The sequence below is a fragment of the Meriones unguiculatus genome, chromosome 14 (genome assembly GCF_030254825.1).
Source record: "Meriones unguiculatus strain TT.TT164.6M chromosome 14, Bangor_MerUng_6.1, whole genome shotgun sequence".
NCBI classification, from domain to species: Eukaryota; Metazoa; Chordata; class Mammalia; order Rodentia; family Muridae; genus Meriones; species Meriones unguiculatus.
The window spans coordinates 10,250,167-10,271,558 of NC_083361.1; the positions used below are offsets into that span (position 1 = coordinate 10,250,167).

Genomic DNA, 21,392 nt, shown 5'->3' on the forward strand with positions numbered 1-21,392 from the left:
GATACTTTTAACTTTCTTTGCAGTGGCTTTGAATAAACAAACACTCTTAGATCCAATGCAGTCAAAACTCTCCACTACCTGGACATATTCGCTCATACCTGTAATCCCAGTACTCAGGAGGCTGAAGCAGAAGGATCATTTTAAGTTTGAGGCCAGCCTGGGCCTGTCTCAAAATCAACAAACAAACAAAAACTATTCACTTACAAGCAATCCTTCCTAACTCCAAAACTCTTTCTTTTCTTTTTTATATTCCTGATACAGGGTCTTACTATGTAGCTTAGGCTGGCCTCAAAATTTACATCCCCCCTGCTTCTGCCTCCTGAATGGCATCTGTGTTTTCTGCTAATAATTTTCTCATCTCAGTCCTTTGAAAACGGTAAGCACAGGCAGCATTGAATGTTTTGAGTTTTGCTTGTTAGTTTGTTTATTTGTTTTTTGATAGTTGGTGGTAGCGTGAATTCATGTTTTCTTTTACTTGAAATAGGCTTTTGGTGCCAATGGTTCTCTGTCATTTAAAAGAGCTCGCTATTGCCAGTGTTTCAGTGCTTTGTCTCATGTTGTTTCTGCAGCAGCAAAATGGAGCAGGTCTGAATGATAAGGTAAAGGGCATCCTCTTATGCTTGGTGGATTGTCGTGATTCTTGGCTGATGATAGCAGGTGTCCCTGTGACTGTGTAAAGCCTGTACATCCAGCCTGGCTGGAGTGTCCCTGTGCAGATGTGTAGGTGAGCACAATGCAGATATGTGCATGAACTATGTGAATGGGTTGAGCCTCTTGCCATGTCTTGCCCAGGAAACCCAAAGCTGAAACCTCAGAAATGTTGGTGGCATGGGAGCTCTCGTTGTCAAAATATATAATATGGAGAGGGTTCCTGGCAAAGCCACAGGGGATGGGCCTCATCCAGATGCACCAGAAGCCCCTTACCTCTGATCACAGCCCCAAGTGGCTGCCCTTATTGTGTTCGAACCAAGGCCCACCCTGGATGGGTCAGTTAAACCCTGTGTCCTCTGAGTCAGAGCTGTCTCTAGGAGCATGGACTTAGGGTGAGATTAGAATTCAGAATGCTGCTGTATTTGATCATATCTTGTGAAACTCTTAAGAATTTATGTCTGTCCCACCAAGGACAGACTGACTACTGCTATTAAAGACTGACTACTGTGTAAAAATATGAGTAAATTTACACTTGGGAGGTACTACAACCAGCATGCAATCTTTATCAGGACTGCAGAATTCAGGGCTTTCCCTAGGCCCGGGACACCTCCCCATCCTTCTGTTTGCTTTCACTGCCTGGATCAGCCTGTGATTCTTGTTCTTCCTCCAGCTCTCACTGTAAAGTAATTGCCACACTGACCTACACAGTTCCAGTCCCTTAATCAGACAGGGTGCTGCTCACCAACTCGGACCAGAGAACCACACAACCCAATGTGTGCCTGTCACAAAGAAATAAGTCGTCTTGTCCTTGAAACCTACTCATGCCCTCTCTTTATCTAAAATCAAACACGAAAAGGAAAGGGAATTTGGGCAATGAGTGTTACAGTTTTCCAATGTAGGGGAGACTCTTGTCTTTCCAGACTTGTGTATAGAGTGTCCATTTCCATGCAGACTGTGCTTCTGTCTTCCTGGGGAGCTGCAGGAGTGGCTCAGCCCACAGTCTACATTGTGCATCTGCAGGTGCACACTTCTCCCTTTGTGCTCACACCAGCAGGGATGTTGGTAACCAATGCACAGAGCCCAGGGCCAGGGGTATTCACTCTTGCTTTCTGCTTGTTTAAGAGCTTCTTTGTGAGCTCCATTTGTTCTGTCGTTGGAGTACACGTGAAGAGATTAAACATTCACTTCCTTGATACTTTTGTCATTTGGTCCTTAGAGCATCCAACAATTGCTCTTGTGTGCTCACTAGAACCTTGGCCAGGTGTCCAGGTTGTCCTCCATGCTAAGAGATGGAGCATTTATCCCCCTGTGTCCCAGCTGCCAATTATGTTTATTGAGTTTGTTGGGTTTGTTTGTTATTGTTGTTGGAGACAGGTTCTCACCATATGACTCTGGCTGGCCTAATACTCCCCATGTAGACCAAACTGGTCTTGAGCTGACAGAGTTCTTTTTTTCTTCTGCCTCTTGAGGAGTGGGATTAAAAGCATGCATCATCACCCATCTCTGAGATCCCAGAAGAGGCCAGGAGAACAGTGTCTCCACTGCTCACCTGCCTTTCTTCCTCATGCCCATTACACCAAAGTGGGGATCTCAAAGTGGGCACCTGGATTACTTAACCTGAGCAGCAGGATCTGGCTTTGTTGATGGGGGCAGATTTTCTGTACCTCCTCCCTGGTCACCTGGCACATCACCCTGTGTCCAACACATGTCTCCATTCAACCTGGCATCGTGCCTTTTTCTCTCCTTTCAAGCACAAAGGACTAAAATGTACAATGATGCTAGCCTAGTGCCGTGTCGAGTTCACTGTAAAAACAGATGATCTTTCTGGACAGAATCACTATCCACCAGGCAAAATGATTAAATTTACAGCTCAATTGGTACTGATCAGTAGAAATGAAATATGGAACAGCCTGATGCATCCACTAGAAATAGTGGTCCTGAGGCTTTCTTCGCACAGCGTTCCAGGCACAAGTGTCATGCTGGTGTCCCTGCCCATGTGAGATTTTCCAAACATAAGGTTTATCTTTTTTTCTTAGCTAAGCAATTGATTGTCTAAATACTGAGCTAGTCAGTTGTGCTACAGTAGAAAGGAGCCCTCCAAAAACCACTGGGTTGAAATAAGCAAGCATTGTGTCAGTCAGTGCTGCTTGTCAGTCATTAGCGTTCTGTAGCTTCGGGGCGGGGGGGAGAGCAGGGTAGGCTTGCTATTTTGAATGTTCACATTATCATACCGGAGGAGAGTGCTTCAGAGAGCCTTGCATCAGACACCAAGTGTCTTGAATTAACCTGTTCATCCTGTGGGTGCTGTGGCCCCACCTGCCACTGGGTAGCTAGAAAATGTAGTCACAACACATGCTAAGCCAAAGGAGAAAGAAAGAATTTGGTGAACAATATGAACAAAACCATGTGTTTTATACAAAGGTTAAGCCAGGCACAGTGCCAAATGCCTATACTTCCAGCATTTAGGAGGCTGAGGAGACAGAGGAGGCTTACAAGTTCAAGGACAGCCTGGGCTATGTGGAAATTTTAGGCTACCCTGGGTTATAGCATGAGATCTTCTCATTAAAAAAAAAAGTGCCATTCAAATAAACCAATTCAAAATTAATAAAACAAAACAAAACATTAAAATAAACAACAGTTATAAAAGTCTGGCTATATTTTAAACAAACCACAGGTCTGTGTACTTACTGGAGTCCTGTCATGAAATGAAGAATAACCAGCTACCAGAGCATATTAGTGTCTCTAAGATATGCAACCTATACCCAAACCCACAGATTTCGGAGGCTAGAAGCCAACCTGTAGGTACAAGGTGAGAGAGTACAGGAGACTAACCATCTCTCCAAACTCCCTTTTTGATCATCAGTAAAGCTAGGGCCAGTACAGGCTGGTCTGTGACCTCGCAGCAGATAAGTGTGCCTCAGATCTACTGAAGGCCGCAGGGGATAGCTGGTTCTTGGCAGTAGTTCTCTCTTTTGGTATTCATTCTTGCCTCTAAGAAGTCGACTGTCCCCTGGCAGGTTGGGCAGGTACTCTTGTCTGCTCTCTGTGGCCCAGCCATGTGTCCTGGGCTGCTTTCCATGCTGGGGGGCATTCAGCTGGTGTCTGAGAAGAGGAGGTCACAGTGTCTGGCTGCAGCGGGCACTGACGCTTGACAGTCATACATAGCTGTAGAAAGTCTATTTAAAAGTTTTTTCTTCATTCAACTATCATTCAGCAATATACAATACAGTTTAGAAACAACTGTATATCCTTGTTTCCAATCTTTATTTAAAAATAAATATTATTGACAGTGAGTTTTAATTATGGTGTTTCTTTTTAATCAAAGTATCTCCAAAGAAATAATTTAATAAAAAAAGAAAAGCCCCCAAAGAAAATGTAAATTCAAAAAAATTCTAAACACAATAATCTCCTAAAAATATTTTACTTTGTCAGAAAGGCTTTGACCCAACATTTTTTTTTTTCACATATTATCCTCAAGGTACCTGCTCAACAGTTCGTGCAAAATGAAGATTCGAAGGGAATGTGAAGGAAAGAAAAATACATTGCCGTGAAGAACCTGGTGCCCCATGCACACCGCACGGCCTGCACTCCATCCTATTTGGAAACTTGATGCATTATTTAAGTCTTCTAGATTTTTGTTACTTCCCCAAAAATATGATTTATTTATTTTCGCATGTACTTCTTCATGCTTCCCTTGGTCTCTGTGTCCACGTGGCAAGGTGTCCTCCCGGGGTGCCTGCTGAGGTTTCACGGCTGTCAGTGCCCCAGAAGCGGGTGCAGAAACTTATGTAGCACTAATAAGAGCAGAGACAGCAGAGGGTCTGTGCTGTAGCCAGGGCCAGTACCTGCACATGAAGAGAAAATAGACAGTCAACCGGATTCCTGAGAATCTGGAGCCCTGAGGCAGACCAGGACAGAGGAAGGCTTTCCCAGGCTCCTGAAAACACAGTATCTAGGTAAAGGCAACTGAGGCTGCTTCCGTTTAAGGACGGAACCAACTATTGTCAGACACAAGTGCCCTTGCCCTGAGGTGGAAGTGCTAGACTGTAGTTCAAAATTCCAAGGCATTGCCTTATTTTACTAAAGAGAACCTTCTTGATTTGCCCCCAGCACAATTCTTTAAAGTGTCCTTGACACAAAGGCTCACCTCCCACTTTCTCCGTGAAGATGCCACACCCACACACAGTTCTGGCCTCCTTGTGACTTCTCCTAATTTCCTGCCTAGGTGGCACAGCTCAGCATCCGCACAATTCCTACTTTGAGGGGTTTGAGGTTGCTGTGTGTGAGCCTTCCCTCGATAACCATGCTGTCAAGCAAGTCCTGGGGCTCAGGAATCATGTCCTGGTGTGGGTTCATACCTAAGATTCTACAGAGACTGCGCCACATCCACCCCTTTCTCCAATGCCTGGATGCCTGGTCTGCCTGTGGGCCCTAACTCCATGTATGTCTTCTTCTTGTCTCCTCTGGGCCACTGCTCAGCTCCCCATCTGTTCTCAAAGTGTCTAGATGTTGCAAAGGCCTCTCTGTGCAGCCACAGAAAGGCCACCCAAGAACCTCTAGCTCCTGAGCTGCAAAATGTGCTGTTTTTCCTGGGTTTAACTGCTCTTCTGCCATGGTGCTGGGAGACACCACTGCTGACTGCTGTCCTACAAATTTCCCCTTTACTCTCAGCAGCCAGGCTGCAACCCTGCACCTAGGAGGGTTGTGGGAGGCTCTTTCACTAGTCAACACCAGATTTACAAAGGGTGTGGATACTTTGCAAAGCTGCTGGCTCTGGCTGCTGTTGAGGAAGCTGGTATCTACTTATCTCCAGCAGGTCGGATGAGGGGCTTCCCAAAAAAAGGCTGGGCCTGAATGTGTAATGGTACTATCATTCTTTTTTTTTTTTAATTTTTAAGATTTATTTATTTTATGTATATGATTGCTCTGTTTTCATGCACACCAGAAGAGGGAATCAGATTCCATTACAGATGGTTATGAGCCACCATGTGGTTGCTAGGAATTGAACTCAGGACCTCTGGAAGTACAGCCAGTGCTCTTAACCGCTGGAGGGAACTATTGATCTTAATATGTACAATACTGTCAATCTTCTTTCTTTTTAGTTTTTGATATTAGTGCTTTTTCAGACTTTAACATATGAGAATTGAATTTATATCATGTCTACCCTTCCCTTCTCCCCCCTCCAGCTCCTCCAGTGTAACCCACCAGCTGCCTCAAACTCACACCTTCTTTAATTTTAGCTCTCTCTCTCTCTCTCTCTCTCTCTCTCTCTCTGTGTGTGTGTGTGTGTCCTGCTGATTTTGTGTTGCCCATATGTGTATGTGTTTGGGGCTGACTACATGGGGTTGATAGCTATTATAGGGCTCATCCTTGAAGAAGGGTAATTCTCCCTCTCCTAGGAGCCATTAATTGCCTTCATCTAGGGGTGAGACATTGTGAGTTTTTCCTCTGTCCCCATTAGCATGACAACTAGTGTTGCCATTGTGCAGGTCTTGTTTAGGCAGCCATACTCTTGTGATTACATGGGTGCAATTTCTTGTCATATATAGAAGACACAGTCTTGCAGCAGATGTCCTGCCTCTGGCTCTTACAATCTTTCTGCCCTCTTTTCTGGGATGTCCCCTGGGCCTTGGATTGTAGTTAGTCTTTTTTTTTTTTTTTAAAGATATTTGTTCATTTAATTAGCATCCAAGTGATTTGTTCATTTAATTAGCATCATAGTGACTACTCCATACATGTTTTTCATCAGACTTTGCTTAAATATAGCCCCATCCCATCCCACCCTAGTCTCCACTACTGCTGGTCTCCTTCCTAAATATTTCCCCTTCTATTTTCATCACACATGGATACACAGAGAGAGAGAGAGAGAGCAGAGAGAGCGCGCGCGCGCACACACACACACACACACACACACACACACACACAGAATTTAAAATCTAGAAAGACATAATAGTTGTCTTTCTGAGGCTGGCTTATTTTGTGTAACACAATGGCTACCAGTTTCATCCACTTTCCTGAAAATACAATTTTATCTGAATAAAATTCTAATGTGTGTGTATATATAAAATGCCATTTTCTTTATCCAGTCATCTTGTGAGCACTTAGGCTGATTCTGTGTCTGTGGTAGTTGTGTAAACATGCATGTGTGGGTGTGGTAAATTGGCCTCCAGGTACATATGTAGGCATGATGCAAATGGATCCAGCCATTATTCCTTTGCTCAAAGCATTTCCCCTACTCCCTAACTAATCTTGCTCTGCCTGCAACTGTGTATGTCATAGAACTCAGGCCTCAGGCCTCCTTCACTCCCTTGTAAAAGAAGGGCTGAACAGATAATCTAGCCAGGAACTCCATGACTCCAGTTGACCACACATGGACAGGTACTGGCTCACGCTATGGAGTGAGAAGTCAGGCTTTTCCTTTGTCCTGACTCTCCAGAGCTGCTCTTTCTGTGCACAGCCCTGACCCAGGCTGAGAAGTGCAAGACAGACCCCCCGGCCTTCTGATCTTAGTTTCCTAGACAGTCTTCCCTCTGCCATCCCATAGCCCATCCACTCTGCCTCTGTCCATCACCAGCAGAAAGAATCACAGAGCACTGATTGCTCCAAACACTGTAATACTCCTTTGCACTTCCTTATTGTCAGATACTGCTAAGAAGACAGATATGGTAATGGGTGAGTTGATGGAGGGCTAGGGGTCTGAAAGTAATTCACAGAGGCTCTCAGGCACTTGGAAAACAATGGTCTGAATAGAAGGAAAGGAGATAATGGTGCTTCTTGGTCATAAGATCAGATATCCTGCGAGCCTTCCAATACCTAGCCTTTGATCTTTATAATCTTGCAAACCCTAGCACATGGTTCAGTGGTCCATAGTGTTCACAAAGACTTGCGTTCAATCCCCATTATACAAAAAGCAGCTTTTAACTAGTCCAGAGGCGGAAACATCAGGGACAAGAGAATCACATGGTAGCTACCTAAGGTGATGCCTAAGGAAGGTAGAAGTCACGGTTTGGGGGGTCTCCAGTGCTGGATATCTGGGTCGCCACAGTTGGGTTCCTAAGTCTAGTCTGTTCCTAACTTTCTGTATTACCGTAGGAAGCCCCCTCTACCTCCTTGGGTCTTGTAGCATATGCTGTAAAATTAGTATGTTTGTGGCTGGTATCACTAGACTGGGATCTTGATTAAGCAATATCATAAAGGCAGGCTGCAGAAATGGCCACTAAAAGGCATTCCTGTCTTCAGCATGCACATTCTGTGATAGTGTCCTCCTACATGACATATTGTAGACAATGAATTATAATCAGTGAGATAAACGAAAGTTTACAGAGGGCTGTGATTTTTGGAACAAACTGTCTAAGCCTGAGCCAGAGCCTGAGTCAGCCTGCTGAAGAACCAGGGTCATGAGATAGTCCCTCTATACCAATCAACCCCCAAGTGAATTAGCACCAACTTCCTAGATGAGCCCAGTGGAGACCAAGTAAGAAACTTCCCAGATGAGCCCAGAAAAATCACAGAGCTGAGCAAATTCCCATGATGTCACACCAAAGTCACTGAGTTTTTAGGGTCCTCCGTCACACAGGAAAAGACGTCCTGTACAATATAATAGACCCAAATAGTCAATGCTATGCAAACAGAAGTTTCAGAAAAGGCCAGTGTAAGCCAAGTTGCTTAGACACATCTGCAATCTCAGTGCTCAGGAGGCTGAGGCAGGAGGATCAGCCTGGTTTACAAAGTAAGATCTTGTCTCAAAACAAACAAACAAAAATCAGGATCTAGGAATATATCTCAGAGGAACAGCGCTTATCCAAATGCACAGGGCCCTGAATTTGATCTCCAGCACCACATAAAAAAATATACATAACATGGCCCGGCATGCTTGAAAGTCTGGCAGCCTGAGCTCAATTCCAAAAGCCATGTTAAGGTGGAGGGAGAGAACCAACTTCAAGAACAAAATTCTAAGAAAACAGTCTTAGCTGAACAGGACTGAAGAACTGATTTTGTGGATACCCTCCCAGGAGGGAGCCTTTCCAGCATGGGAAAACTATCTTCCCATACTGTTGGTATAATGCTCTTTTGAAATGTATACACCTTACCCTTGTTCATTCAAATGCTGATTTCTCTCCTCCACTCTCTGGTTTCAATCCGGACATTGCATTGTGATACCTATTCTAAGCATCACCTGTCTCAACTTTGTGTAACCATGCCAAAATAAAGCAACTAGCCACAATGTTGAACAATGGAAAGGAATTAGGAAGAGAGGGAGGAGCCAGAAGATAGGAAGGTGAGAGGCAAAGGAGGAGGAGAGAAGGGCAGACAAGAGCTGGGAGGAACAGAGGCAGGAGCAGAGATCTTGGAATGACATGGAGAGATGGACTGGACCTAATATATCACTAAAAACAAGTGTAATGTGGGAAATCTAAATGTTAGGAAACTATGAGTGCTTGGAGGTTTAGGATGGAGTAACTATTGCCCAGCATTGTCTCTGTGTGGTGATTTGGGTATACAGCTGTTTAGGATTAACGGCAGCTTTACCAGAAGATATATCAATAGTAAATATTAATCACCACTTACAATACCATACACTTATTTTTATAACACCTCTAGATCTTATTGACCAAGGGCTCACACTCTTTGAGGGAAATCTTCTGTTGTGATGTACTGGGCTGCAGGTCTCCTCTGCATCCGGGGCCTGAGTCCCTACTTCCCTGTCTCTCAGATGCAGCCAGCACTGCTCATTGCTACTGGGAATGACAGGTGCAATGCAGCTTGAGACTGTAGGGCACAGGTAGACAATGCTGGGTGGCTGTGTTTGGCTCAGCTCAGATGGGCCGACTGGCCTACGTTGTGGCCTCTTTTCTGATATTCCTAGGGCATGAAGCTGAACAGATAGGCTAGTATGCTGAACTTACTGGATGCTAAGAGCCTCATGGGCTATTTCCTCCCTTTCTGTGGAGAAACAGGAATAGTGCTGGAGTGCACACAAGTTTATTAGTCATGATAAAGCTGGAGCGGAGGAGACGAGGGAAGCCCTGGGAAGCAGACTGACTGATTCATCTTCACCTCCAGCCAGCACTGCTGCCTTACTGATAGTTCTTAATGAAATTGAAGTATCTTGAGCTCAAAATGAAGAAATTAATTTTTATCATTTAAGTATGGAACAGGATAAGAGATACTCTGGAACCGTTTAAAAGAGACTTGGAGTCAAGTGTGGTGGCACATAATACCAGCACTCAGGGAGAAGGATTGTAAGTTCCAGGTCAACCTGGGCTAAATACTGAGACCTGATACTGTGTTTGGGGAAGGGAAGGAGAGTGAAGGGGAAAGGAGGGAAGTAGGGAGGAAAGGGAAGTAGGGAAATGGAGGATGGTTGGGAAGTGGAAATAATAAATAAAATGAAATAACTAGGAACCAGAAAGAATGCATCGGACATGGGTGTGTGCATGGGTGAGCGTACACATACACACAAGTACACGCACACATCTCAGTCAAAGCAGCTTTTGCCTGGGAAATTTCTCGTTTCTGTTTATCCGGGAACAAAACAATTCTAAAGCCCTATCAAAAAAAGTGCATAGAACTGTTGAAACCATGTAAATGTTTTGATAAAAGGAGGAGGCTGTGTCTGAACTTCCTGTTGATCTGTGCTCTGCTCTCTTCGTAGAGTCCAGCCTGTGAAGGAAGCTCCCAGGGTGGCTTACAGTTGGGATTTGAGGTCTCCTCATCCCAGAATGAGGGCTCTGTTTCCAGGGAGCGGTGTCGTTTTGTGAGGCCTTGGAGACTTTAGGCGGGAGCTAGCTGGAGGGAGTTTGTCGCTCTGTGTCTTAGCCTCTCTCTCTCTTGCCTACCATGAGTTGAATAGTCTCACACCACTGTATGCTCCCACCATGTGTGCTTCACTATCGGCCCCAAGCAACAAGCCATGGACAGAAGCCTTGGAAACGGAGCAAAATATAGATTCCTCCTTTTAAGTTGTTCATGGTGGCAAGTGAGTGACACAAATCTGACCAACAGGGAGCCCTGTGGGGGTGGCACTGGTCCCTATATGTGGGCCAGGGGCATCTGATCTGCGTGGAGGGCTGAGGTTCCTCTGACCCAACCACCGATGTCCTGATTCTGCAGGCTGAGAGCTGTGGCAGGGCTGGGGAAGGCTGGCCTGCTCAGCAGCTTACACACCCACAACACTCAGCCAGGTGCTTTTCAGAGTTGTTCCCAAACTACTGCAGTTCTCTCTCTTTCTTTCTTTCTTTCTTTCTTTCTTTCTTTCTTTCTTTCTTTCTTTCTTTCTTCCTTCCTTCCTTCCTTCCTTCCTTCCTTCCTTCCTTCCTTCTTTTTTCTAGGCATGAGAAGTGTAAGTAGAGTTACAATATTTTTAGGTCAGCAAGCTGGTTCTGGCTCTGGTGGTGTGAGTGGGCTGGAGCTCATTTTACAGGCTGGCACTGCAGGCTTTGCCTATTTGTACCTCCTTCTTTGCAGAGCTCTGCAGAATGTGTGCACATATATAGTGCAGGCAGCAGGAGAGCTGGTCCAAAGGTGGGTACTGCCCCGTCTCTCATGGGCAAAGCCATTCCACCCTTGAGCCTGGCTGTGGTGTCAGGAGGACCCCTGGAGGGTATACCCACAGCTGGGTCTCCCTTCTATTGAGCACACTAAAAGCTGTTGAACACTTTATGAGATTCTAAAGCTGTCTTTTGAACAAAGATTTCTTGGCTAAAAAAGTTAGGGACCCAAGCCAAGTATGCTGAAAGGGGGTCCTTTGAGCACTCATATTCAATTGTATTGCTTTCTTCTTTTGCAGCCTCTGTGGATGAGACAAAGGGACGAGTTTGAACTCAAACCTCCATTCAAGGCTAGAGAGACCACTCCTTTTCTAGGACCTGAACTGAGAATTCTGTCATTCCAGCTACACCTGCACTCTCTCTGAGGGCAGCAGGTCACCTCTGGTCCTTAACCTTTCTCCTGTAAGAAGGAAAACAAAGAGGGCATGGGCAGCATCCTGGCCAGGGTCAATGTCATGCATCCTCCCTTCTCTACATACCATCCAGAAGCAAAGGCCAGTACTAAGGCAGTCTCTTACTTCAGGGGACCGTCCTTTACTCTTCATCACAGTTTCCTAATTTCCTACTTCCTGCCTCTCTAGTCAAAAGCCCTGTCTTCTGCAGAGCCTATCCATAGGCAAGGCAGGTACAAAGTGGCCACATGAGGGAGGAGCCTGGGTTGTAGTCTTAGAGTCTTAAAAAAAAAAAGTAAATTCTAATGTAAATTAGGAGACTCCTATTATAAGTGCATAGATTTTGAAAATGCACAAGCTCCTACTTTTCCATGGAGGCTGATTGCTCTTCTTGGCTGGAACCTCCCAGTTCTTGCCCTCCTGATCCCTAACCTGGCCTCAGGTGAGCTGCCAGCCACCACCCCTGCCTCAGTGCAGTGGGTTCCTGTACAGCCTTTCTCATGCATACCCATCTCCACACCCTGCCATTTGTTGATGTCCAGGCTCACAGAGTCAGAGCCAGCTCTGGCTCAGAACTGAGGAGGCATCTGGCATGAATCCCACTAGGTCTGTGCTCAGCTGTGCAGTGGGCAGGGGCAGGCCCCTTCCCTGACATGGTGCTTGACCCTCCTGGCAAGCCCAGTTCTTGGTTCCCCTGCTGGCCTCTGCACTGATCCAGCTTGCTGCTGAGTGGGAAGATGGCACCATGCAAGGCTGCCTCCCCTGTTGACATTTTAATTAAAGCCTCTTCATGGATATTTATCCAAAGGGAGCCAGTGAGGAATAATTGAACACTAAGGGAGTTTGTTTGGGGAGAATTCACTACAAGCAACTAGCTAAGGCTGTTGGGTTTTAAAGGAATTACATATCTCTTAGAGAAAAGGCTGGCATGGGGCCTGGAGACATAGACTGCAGCTGAGATTGGTGCCTGTGCCCTTTTCTGGTGGCTTCCTGATCACTCATCCTACCCAGGCCCATGAGGCTTGCTGCTTCAGCCAATTCCCCTAGTTCCCCACCCGACTGAGGCAGTGGAAGGGACCTAACTACTTCCGGAGTGTTTGTGACAAAATACCTGAATAAATCAACTCATGGGAGGAAAGATTTCCTCGGCTCATGTTTTCAGAGGCGTCAGGATATGTTCCGCTGCTCTGAGGCTGTGGTAAGGCAGACCATCATGGCAGAAGGGCACAACAGGAGGATGCTGCTCACCCCATGGCAGCCAGAAACAGAAGGAAAAGGTAGGGGCGGGGCGGGTGAGATATACTTTTCAAAGCCACACCCTCCATGGAGAAGTTCCTCCATCCATGCTCCTCCTTTTCCCAGCTAACCCTTCAGCTATGATGACAGCAATGGATTAACCCTGCAGTGGAGTTGGCGTTCCTGTGGTGCAGTCACCTCTCAACATTGCCACCACCTGGGGAACTAAACCTTTTAAAATCATATCTAAACCTACCGTAGGTGAGTGAAGCATACAGCCATGGGATTGAGTCATTCCTCTGCTGCAGCTTAATGGTGGCTTCAGGCTTCTGAAACATTTTCCTGGCTTCATTGCCACCAATGCCCAAATTGCTTCTTGCATGTACTTGGAGAGGGCATCCAAAGGTGCAGAGCCCTGAACAGACCCCCACTCCAGAGGAGAGAGCCACCACCTCAGCTTCACCTTGAGAACCTTTCTTGATCATCCCAAGAGTTCCACACTTCCAACCACGGATGCTGGTCCATGGTCCTTTCCAGAACTCAAAGTGAGAATGTATAGAATGACTAAAGAATTTCCCTGAGACTGCCCCATCCTTTATATCTTGACTGCATGTTGCCTCCACCAGGGAGCCTGCCTCAACCATTATAGTACAGAAAGCCAAGATAGTATATCTCTGCCATCCACAGGGCCTGGAGCTTGTTTGGCAGCCCAGATTAGTTTGGTAATCCTCCTGCGTCAGCCTCCTGAGTACTGGAATTACAGATGTGTATAGAATCCCACCCTGCCAAGTTTTACTTAAACACACACACACACACACACACACACACACACACACACACACACTTCACTTTAGAATGAAGAAATTGAGATCCAATGAGAAATAACTAAGATCTGAGATTTCCAGATAAATTATAAGCCACACAGTTAACTTTGAATTTCAGTAAACAGTGGGCAGTGTCTAGTGCCAGCCTACTTCAAAGAGCTCATGGGCTATACTTAGATCACGGTATCACTGTCTGTTGGAAACCCATGTTTAATAGAAACACAGAAACACGTTTCTGTCTTTATTTGATACAGATAAAGGCCACACTAAGGTCAGCTGTGCTGACTTGAACTCAGGCAGCCTGGCTTCTGTCCATACAGTGGACTATAGACAGCACCTATGCCTGTCCTGGGAACAAAGAACAAAGTCATTTTTCCTACTGGTCATAGTTGGAGCCCAGCCCTGGCTACTTTGAGAGCAGGAGTGGAGAGTTTTCTCCAGAATTTTTAACATTCACAATAACTTATTTTCATAGTATTCTTGTGGTTCATGCTAATTGTACAGACTAATGGGTTTCATTTGACATTTTTGGGATTGCTCGGGTTGGAACCCAAGAGCTTTTACAGGCAAATGCTCTACCACTGAACCACACCCCAGCCACTCACTGGAGGATTCTAGGCAAGTGCTTCACCACTGAACCACACCCTAGCCCCTCAGTGGGAGATTCTAGGCAGATGCTCTACCACTGAGCCACATCCCCAGCTCCCCACTGGGGAATTCTAGGCAGGCACTCTACCACTGAGCCACAGCCTCATCTGAGGAGACCCCACACCCATTCTACTTTGTTTGATAATCTTTGGGGCCATGGAGTGCTAAGAGGCACCCAAAATATTCTTAGTGCTTAGAAATATTCCCTGCCCTTTGTGAGAATTTTCTCCTTTGACCCACACCCAGTGACCTTAGGAAGTAGAACCCATTTTTCCCTTTCATGGGTTAAGTCTTAGAGTTAGTGACTTGTCTAACGTTGAACAGCTTTGGGGTACCTGTAGAGCATTCTGGCCAGTGGCTTTCTGGTATCTGTGAATTATTCCAGGCTTTCTAGACATCTAGGACCTCTTGTGAACCCTCTCCAGAAGGCAGTTTTCACGCGCTTCCTCTTTCCTTTGAGGGAATCAAGTTCCAGGCAAAGTAGACTCCCATAGGGAGGCTAGTTGTGTACACTCACTTCTCTTGCCACCATGCCTTCAGGAATGGCATTTTTATTGTCAGATCACATTTATATTCCAGGACTCTGAAGTAGACCAACCTTCCCCTGCTGAGCTCAGAGGTCCCACAGGAAGATTCCAAGACATCTCTGCTTCTGTTGAATACTGCCCTGTACTGCCTCCCTTGCACAGCTTCTCACTGTATCAGCTCTCCTCTGGACCCAGCCTCATTCTAGTTTCATCTTCCACACCCCTCACCCATGTGTCTTCCCCTTCTCAGAAGTTGCCTTCAGGCATCAGGTTAGAGATTCCCCTTGTCCCAAGGACACTAGAGCAAATTCAGTTTCCCCTAGGCTGTGTGTGGGCAGCTGTGAGTGTGTTTGCTTTCTGACACCCATGTCTTCTGCCAGAGGACGAGCCAGGGAGAGGGGAGACGGTGACTCAGCTGAGTCTCTCTGTCTCGTTGCAAACTGCCTGTAGTGTGAGATGCAGTGTTTGAAGTAAATGCTTGAACACTCTCATACTTCCCAGCTGCTCACTGTGCAGAAGTATCCAGATGCTCCATACATAGCCTCCACCTCAGGGTAAGAACCTTTCCTCGATCCCCAGGGAGCTCAGCTCAGTAACCTGACCTTCCAGCTGACTATGACTCAGACACATCTCTCAGGTACATTTCCTCAGACACATTTCAATTTTTTCTTCCACTCAATTCTTCCTTAACTTAAGTGTTCTATTATGCAACATGCATTTTTAGAAGCTATTCCAAGACCCTTACTTAGAAGCTAGTGCATTGATGTGTGGAGTATATTTGTGGGTTTTGTCTATTTCATAATATATAATATATTATTTATAATTTGTGCACATATTTTTACATGTAATTTGGGCCATATAAGTTGTATTAAAACATAATTAAATGGTAGAATTGTTTTCTCAAACTAATTACTACATGAAACCAAAACACAACCATCAGAAGTCTGGCAAGGGATTAATGAATCTCAGTGAGAGAGCACCTGCCTAGAATCTACAAGTGAGGGGCTAGGGGTGTAGTTCAGTGGTATAATGCTTGCTCAGAATGGGCAAAGCTCTTGATCCCCAAATAAGCATGCAAACATAAACATAATTATTAGAAATAACACCACTGTTCATAGCAGTCTACAGGGTTTCAAGGAAAACAATTTGGGAACCCTTGCTCTAGGATACTTGAGTCTACTTTCCAATGTGACACATGTATTTATGGATTCTGGGGTGCTTGTGTGCCCATTAAATTGACTGCAGACTGGAGCTAGGTAATGGATAAGTGTGCCAAACCCTCCCTGAAGTTTCCCACTCAGCCCATTTCCATTCAGGTCATCTGGTGTTCTTTTCTGTTGCTCTGTCTTCATGGTCTTTGAGTCAGACTGTCCAAGGTTTCCCTGGATCAGGTACAAAATGAGTGGTCTCTCAGTGGTTGCTCATGGCAGGCTGCTAAACAAATAGCACAGGTCCTCACTGTTAAGCAAAACAGCAGAGGTCCTTGCCCCAGCCTCCCTACACTTCTCTGCAGAGCCAGGTCTGACAATCACCTATCATGTGGTATTGGTCCCAGGGCAGAGAAGAGACCTATGAACAGAAATATCAGCTTTACCAGGCCTGCCTTCCCATTTACAACCTCTGGCTATCTCCAACTTCAGGGATACCTGCATGCTGTTTCTCACTGAGGACTTTCCTCTAGAAATATAGTTTAGCCAAAATGGTTAATGCATTTTAACTGCCCAGTGATAGTGCTTAGAAAAGTCTATCACATGTGATCATTAAATAAAATTAGTGCCAAGGAACTGCCCAGGATGTGTCATGCATTAAAATATGACCCTAGAATACACATATCATGAAATATGATCTTGTATATTTTCTTGTTACATTAATCTTTAAAGCAAATACAGTTAGTTATTCATCCACTCATCTAGAGACTGGATATATTTTAATGTTTGAAGAGACAAGCCTACAGTATTTTTTGGTGATCATCAGGAAGTCTGGAGCCAGGCTCTGTTCCCCAGGTAATTTAGTGTCCAGTCACTGGAGGGTACACCACACATTGCCTCAGAAAGCTGGAGGCTTTTTGTGGGCTGGCTGTGCCCCACTTCTGCCTATTGTACTGTCCTATCTATCCAGTGGTTCAGAGGTAGATACAGAACGTGGACTGGCATGGCATTTGGATCACACCACTGCCTGGGACCTTTCTTCCTATGGCATCTTTCCTGGTATGTGTTCCAGAAATTCCACACCTAGGCATGTTGGCAGCCCCAACCCACCCATCCTGCAAGGTTCACTTGGCTCTCAACTCACTCATCTTCTCATTCATCTTTAACCACATATCCACTTGTCCTTTTGTCTATTCTGTTTCATCTAGCTACATACTCATTCCCACATCTCTCTTCCCAGCTACCCAGCAGCTGCTTTTCCCATCCATTTTCAACCTTTCATCCATGTTATGTAGCCAACCACATGCCTTTTTACTTTCCTCAAAGCCGTCACTACAGCTTAGATTTGAAATGCTTCTGCCCCAACAGCTTACACGTTGAAGGCTTGATCCTTTCAAGGGGTGGATCATGGGAAAGGTGATTGGATCATGAGTGCTCTGATCTAATCAGTGATTACTCCACTGATGGATTCATAATTTGGTGGTTTTATTGGGAGGGGATGGATGTTTTTGGAGGTGGGGTCTGGTTGGAGTTAGGCCACTGGAGAACTGTTTTAGGGAACTCTAGTTCTTTGTTTCCTCTTTATTTCCTGGCTGGCATGAGGTGGGTAGCTGTGCTCCAATATATGCTCCCACCACAGTGTTCTGTCTCACTTTGGACCCACAAATAACTTTTTAAAGCATGAGCCCAAACGAACTTTTCTTTACTTAAATTTCCTGTGTTGGGCATTTTGTTGCAGTAAGAAAAAATTTGATAATTTTTCTTTCCAATCATCATACACTTACCCATTCATCTATGCATGTATCCATCCACCCACCCATCCATCCATCCATCCATCCATCCATCCATTCACTTACCCACCTGTCTACACACACACACACACACACACACACACATACTGCACACACTGCCTATTTCTGTTTCCACACTGGCTGGTGCCACCATTTTCAAAGAATCCTACCTTGTTCCACCTTCTTTTCTCTGACTCATGGCCTTCAGAGGAAAGCAAAGGCCCCTGAAGTCTTACAGATTGGTCTTATTTAACCAGTGAACTCTTTCTGGCTTCATGCTTTCTTTGCAGAGCCAAACTAACCCTTTGTCAGGCCTTTGGATTTCCTGTCTGTATCCTACAACAGGACATTTTCACATGGTATCCCCCTTCCTGGAAGTCACTGACCTCTGTCTTTACATTGTCAACTTAAAAACAGAGTATTTTCTTGGTGGGAGAAAAGCGCAGAGATTCATCCCATGCTGTGTCCTTTGTCCCTAGAGTTTGATGTTATGTTCCTTGTCTTGTTTGCACTAATTGCCAGTGCATACTCTGGCATGAGATCCAGTTAGACTATACAACAATCCCAGCACACACACTCCACTGTGAATCTGCAATCCCAAGCCATGAAATAGCCTTTTTCACCAGCAATGGCACCCTGTGTCCAGCAATGGCCACGCTACCTCACTGTAGCCCACAGTGGCCTTGTGCAGATTTCCCAGTCCCATGTCAAGTTGTTCTACATCCAACTCACCATAAGCAAATATTAAAACAGTTGTCATAGGCTCTAGGGTATGGGCACAGTACACCTCTGAGATCTCATGTGTAACTGATGCCATAAATAACAGAAGGCTAGAGTGCTGAAAAGTTTGGTAATTTTAAAATATGTGAGCTCCAAAATAGAAAACAGAAAGGCAAAGTTGTTTTGATTGGGGAAATATAAAGTACTAGAATGTTCTGGCTTGTGTCTTCTTGTTCCTTTTCAATCCTCCTATAAGGTACCAGAGCCATTCCTTACATTCTTTACCAGTATTCCCTAATCTCTCAGAATCATTCCCTTTCTCTCTTATTCTCCTTCCCTTTACTGAGGTTCACGGTGTAGCATTCTCTGGCTTTGAATCCTAAGTACTCCTGACTGAGCCTCCCCAATGATGCTGGGATTGTAGGCATGTTCCACCACTATGCCTTGTATATATTCTTCAGTCCAAAAATTACCAGTCAAAGCCAAGCATGATGGTTCACATCTATATCCTCATCACCACGGGGGATGAGACAGAAGGAAAAGTTCTGCTTATACTCACAGTGAGACCCCAGCTCAAACAATACCACATCCCCTAAACAAGAAACAAAATGCTACTACTTTGTACTCCCTTTGTCTTACAGGTAGGAAGGCAGAGGCCAAAGGGGGAAAGGGCTGGCCAGGCCACACGGTGATGGTGACAAGGCCCAGGCTAGCCTTCTATCTAACTTACCTTCTAGGCCAGTGCTAAGTCCACTGAGAGGCCTGACTCCCTCAGAGCTGAGTTCCCTGATGTCAAAACACAATGATGTAGGGGGAAAATAAGAGGTACTTGCCCTTCTTGTTTATGTCTAGGCTACACACTCCACACCTACTTCACCTTTCAGTAGCTTAGTAGCTGCTGGCTCATGTTACAATAGTATGGCCTTCTTGAGTAAGGCTGGAGTTTTAGGTGGATAAAGAAACATCCAGGCTGAAAAAGAAGCAGGGAAGACTTAGAGGACACTGGACTGGAGTGAGATGGAATGTGGACGGATGAGGAATAGCAGCCCTCTCACTTGTCATTTCCTCCTCCTCCTCCTTTCTCTGGCTCTACTGTTCCCTTAATGAGTTGCTGGGATACAGGAACCACACCAGACTGCCCTCTAAGTCTGCTGCTCTCCTTCCCTTTTCTACCTTTGTGGCTCTCTTAAACTTCCCAGGGCTGGGTCAAGTTCTCCCTCCAAACCATCTCTCAGTCTCCAAAGAAAGTCAAGTATTAACTTCAAACACAACGGGCACTGTTGTGTATTTAAAAGGAGAATGCCTGAGGAGAAAAGGAGTTGAGCTTCCTTCTGGCCTGCCTTTGAGAGCCTTCCAGGCTCTATCCTGTTACTTCTTTCTCCCTGGGTGTCTTCAGCGGTCAACAGAGCAGGAACCACTGTCCCAAGTATGAAGATGAAAAAGAGGAGGTAACTTGCAGCAGTCAGTTCATGCACTCCCACAGCCCCTTCTAGGGCTGAGACCCCTTAACTCTGCATCTCTGAGGGCCTTAGTCTACCTTTAACTGCCCTCCTTAAGATAAGGCTTCCCTGCATCATTCCTATCTGCCAAAGGTCTTCCTATAAAATGGCACCTATAACAAGGAATTTTTGCTTTGGATGTATGGGTCTATCTCCCTGTAAGACTTTCAGACCTCTCTGGCTATATTCAAGTTGTGCTGACATAGTAAAGACCTGTCCCTACATTTAAAAGGTGTCTCATGGTATTCATGAGCGACCCCAAAAGTCTACCAGGGAACTCCTACAGCTGATAAACACCTTCAGCAAAATGGCTAGGTATAAAATTAACTCAAAAAAAATCAGTAGCCCTCCTGTATACAAAAAACAAATGGGCTGAGAAAGAAATTAGGGAAACAACACCCTTCACAATAGCCACAAAAGACATAAAGTACCTTGGTGTAACGCTAACCAAGTAAGTCAAAGGCCTGTGTAAAAAGAACCTTCAACTCTGTAAAGAAAGAAATAGAGGCAGCTATCAGAAGATGGAAAGATCTCCCATGCTCATGGTTCAGCAGGATTAGCATAGTAAAAATGGCAATTCTTAACAAAAGCAATCTATGGATTCAATGCAATTCCCATCAAATTACCAACACAGTTCTTTACAAATCTCAGTTTCATATGGAATAACAAGAAATCCAGAATAGCTGAAACAGTCCTGTACAATAAAAGATTTTCTGGAGGTATCTCCATCTCAAGCTGTACTATAGAGCAACAGTTATAAAAACTGCATGGTACTGGCATAGAAACAGAATGGTGGATCAATGGAACTGAAAAGAATACCTAGAAATAAACCCACACACTTATGGACACCTGATTTTTGACAAATATGCCAAAACCATTCAATGGAAAAAAGATAGCAAATGGAGAAAAATGCAAATAGATCCATACTTATCACCCTGTACAAAAGTAAAGTCCAAGTGGATCAAAGACCTCAACATAAAACTAGACACACTAAACCTGTTAAGAGAAAAAGTGGGGAAGAGCCTTGAACTCATTGGCACAGGAGACAACTTCCTGAACAGAACACCAACAGCACAGGCTCTAAGATCAACAATCAATAAATGAGACCTCATGAAACTGAAAAGCTTAGCAAAGGACACTGTCATCAGAACAAAATGACAGCCTACAGATTGGGCAAGGATCTTCACCAACCCTGTATCTGACAGAAAGCTAATATCCAGAATATATAAAGAACTAAAGAAGTTAAAAAGCAAGAAATCAAGCAATCCAATTAAAAATGGTATACAGAGCTAAACAGAGAATTCTCTGCAGAGGAATATCGAATGGCAGAGAAACACTTAAAGAAATGTTCAATGTCCTTAGTCATCAGGGAAAATGCAAATCAAAATGACCCTGAGATTTCACCTT

At 44.9% G+C, this 21,392-nt stretch overlaps 1 protein-coding gene across 8 annotated transcripts in view; it reads right to left on the reverse strand.

Annotated features, from left to right (window-relative positions):
- Window positions 1-4,056: 4,056 nt before the first annotated feature.
- The window catches only part of Vstm2b (V-set and transmembrane domain containing 2B), a 32,395-nt gene continuing 15,059 nt past the window's right edge, over window positions 4,057-21,392 (reverse strand). For all 8 annotated transcript variants that reach the window (XM_060366741.1, XM_060366743.1, XM_060366739.1 and 5 more), the window contains one exon: window positions 4,057-4,496. In XM_060366741.1, the coding sequence (XP_060222724.1) occupies window positions 4,408-4,496 (89 nt within the window). In that variant the 3' untranslated portion in view covers window positions 4,057-4,407. The remainder of the gene's footprint in view (window positions 4,497-21,392) is intronic.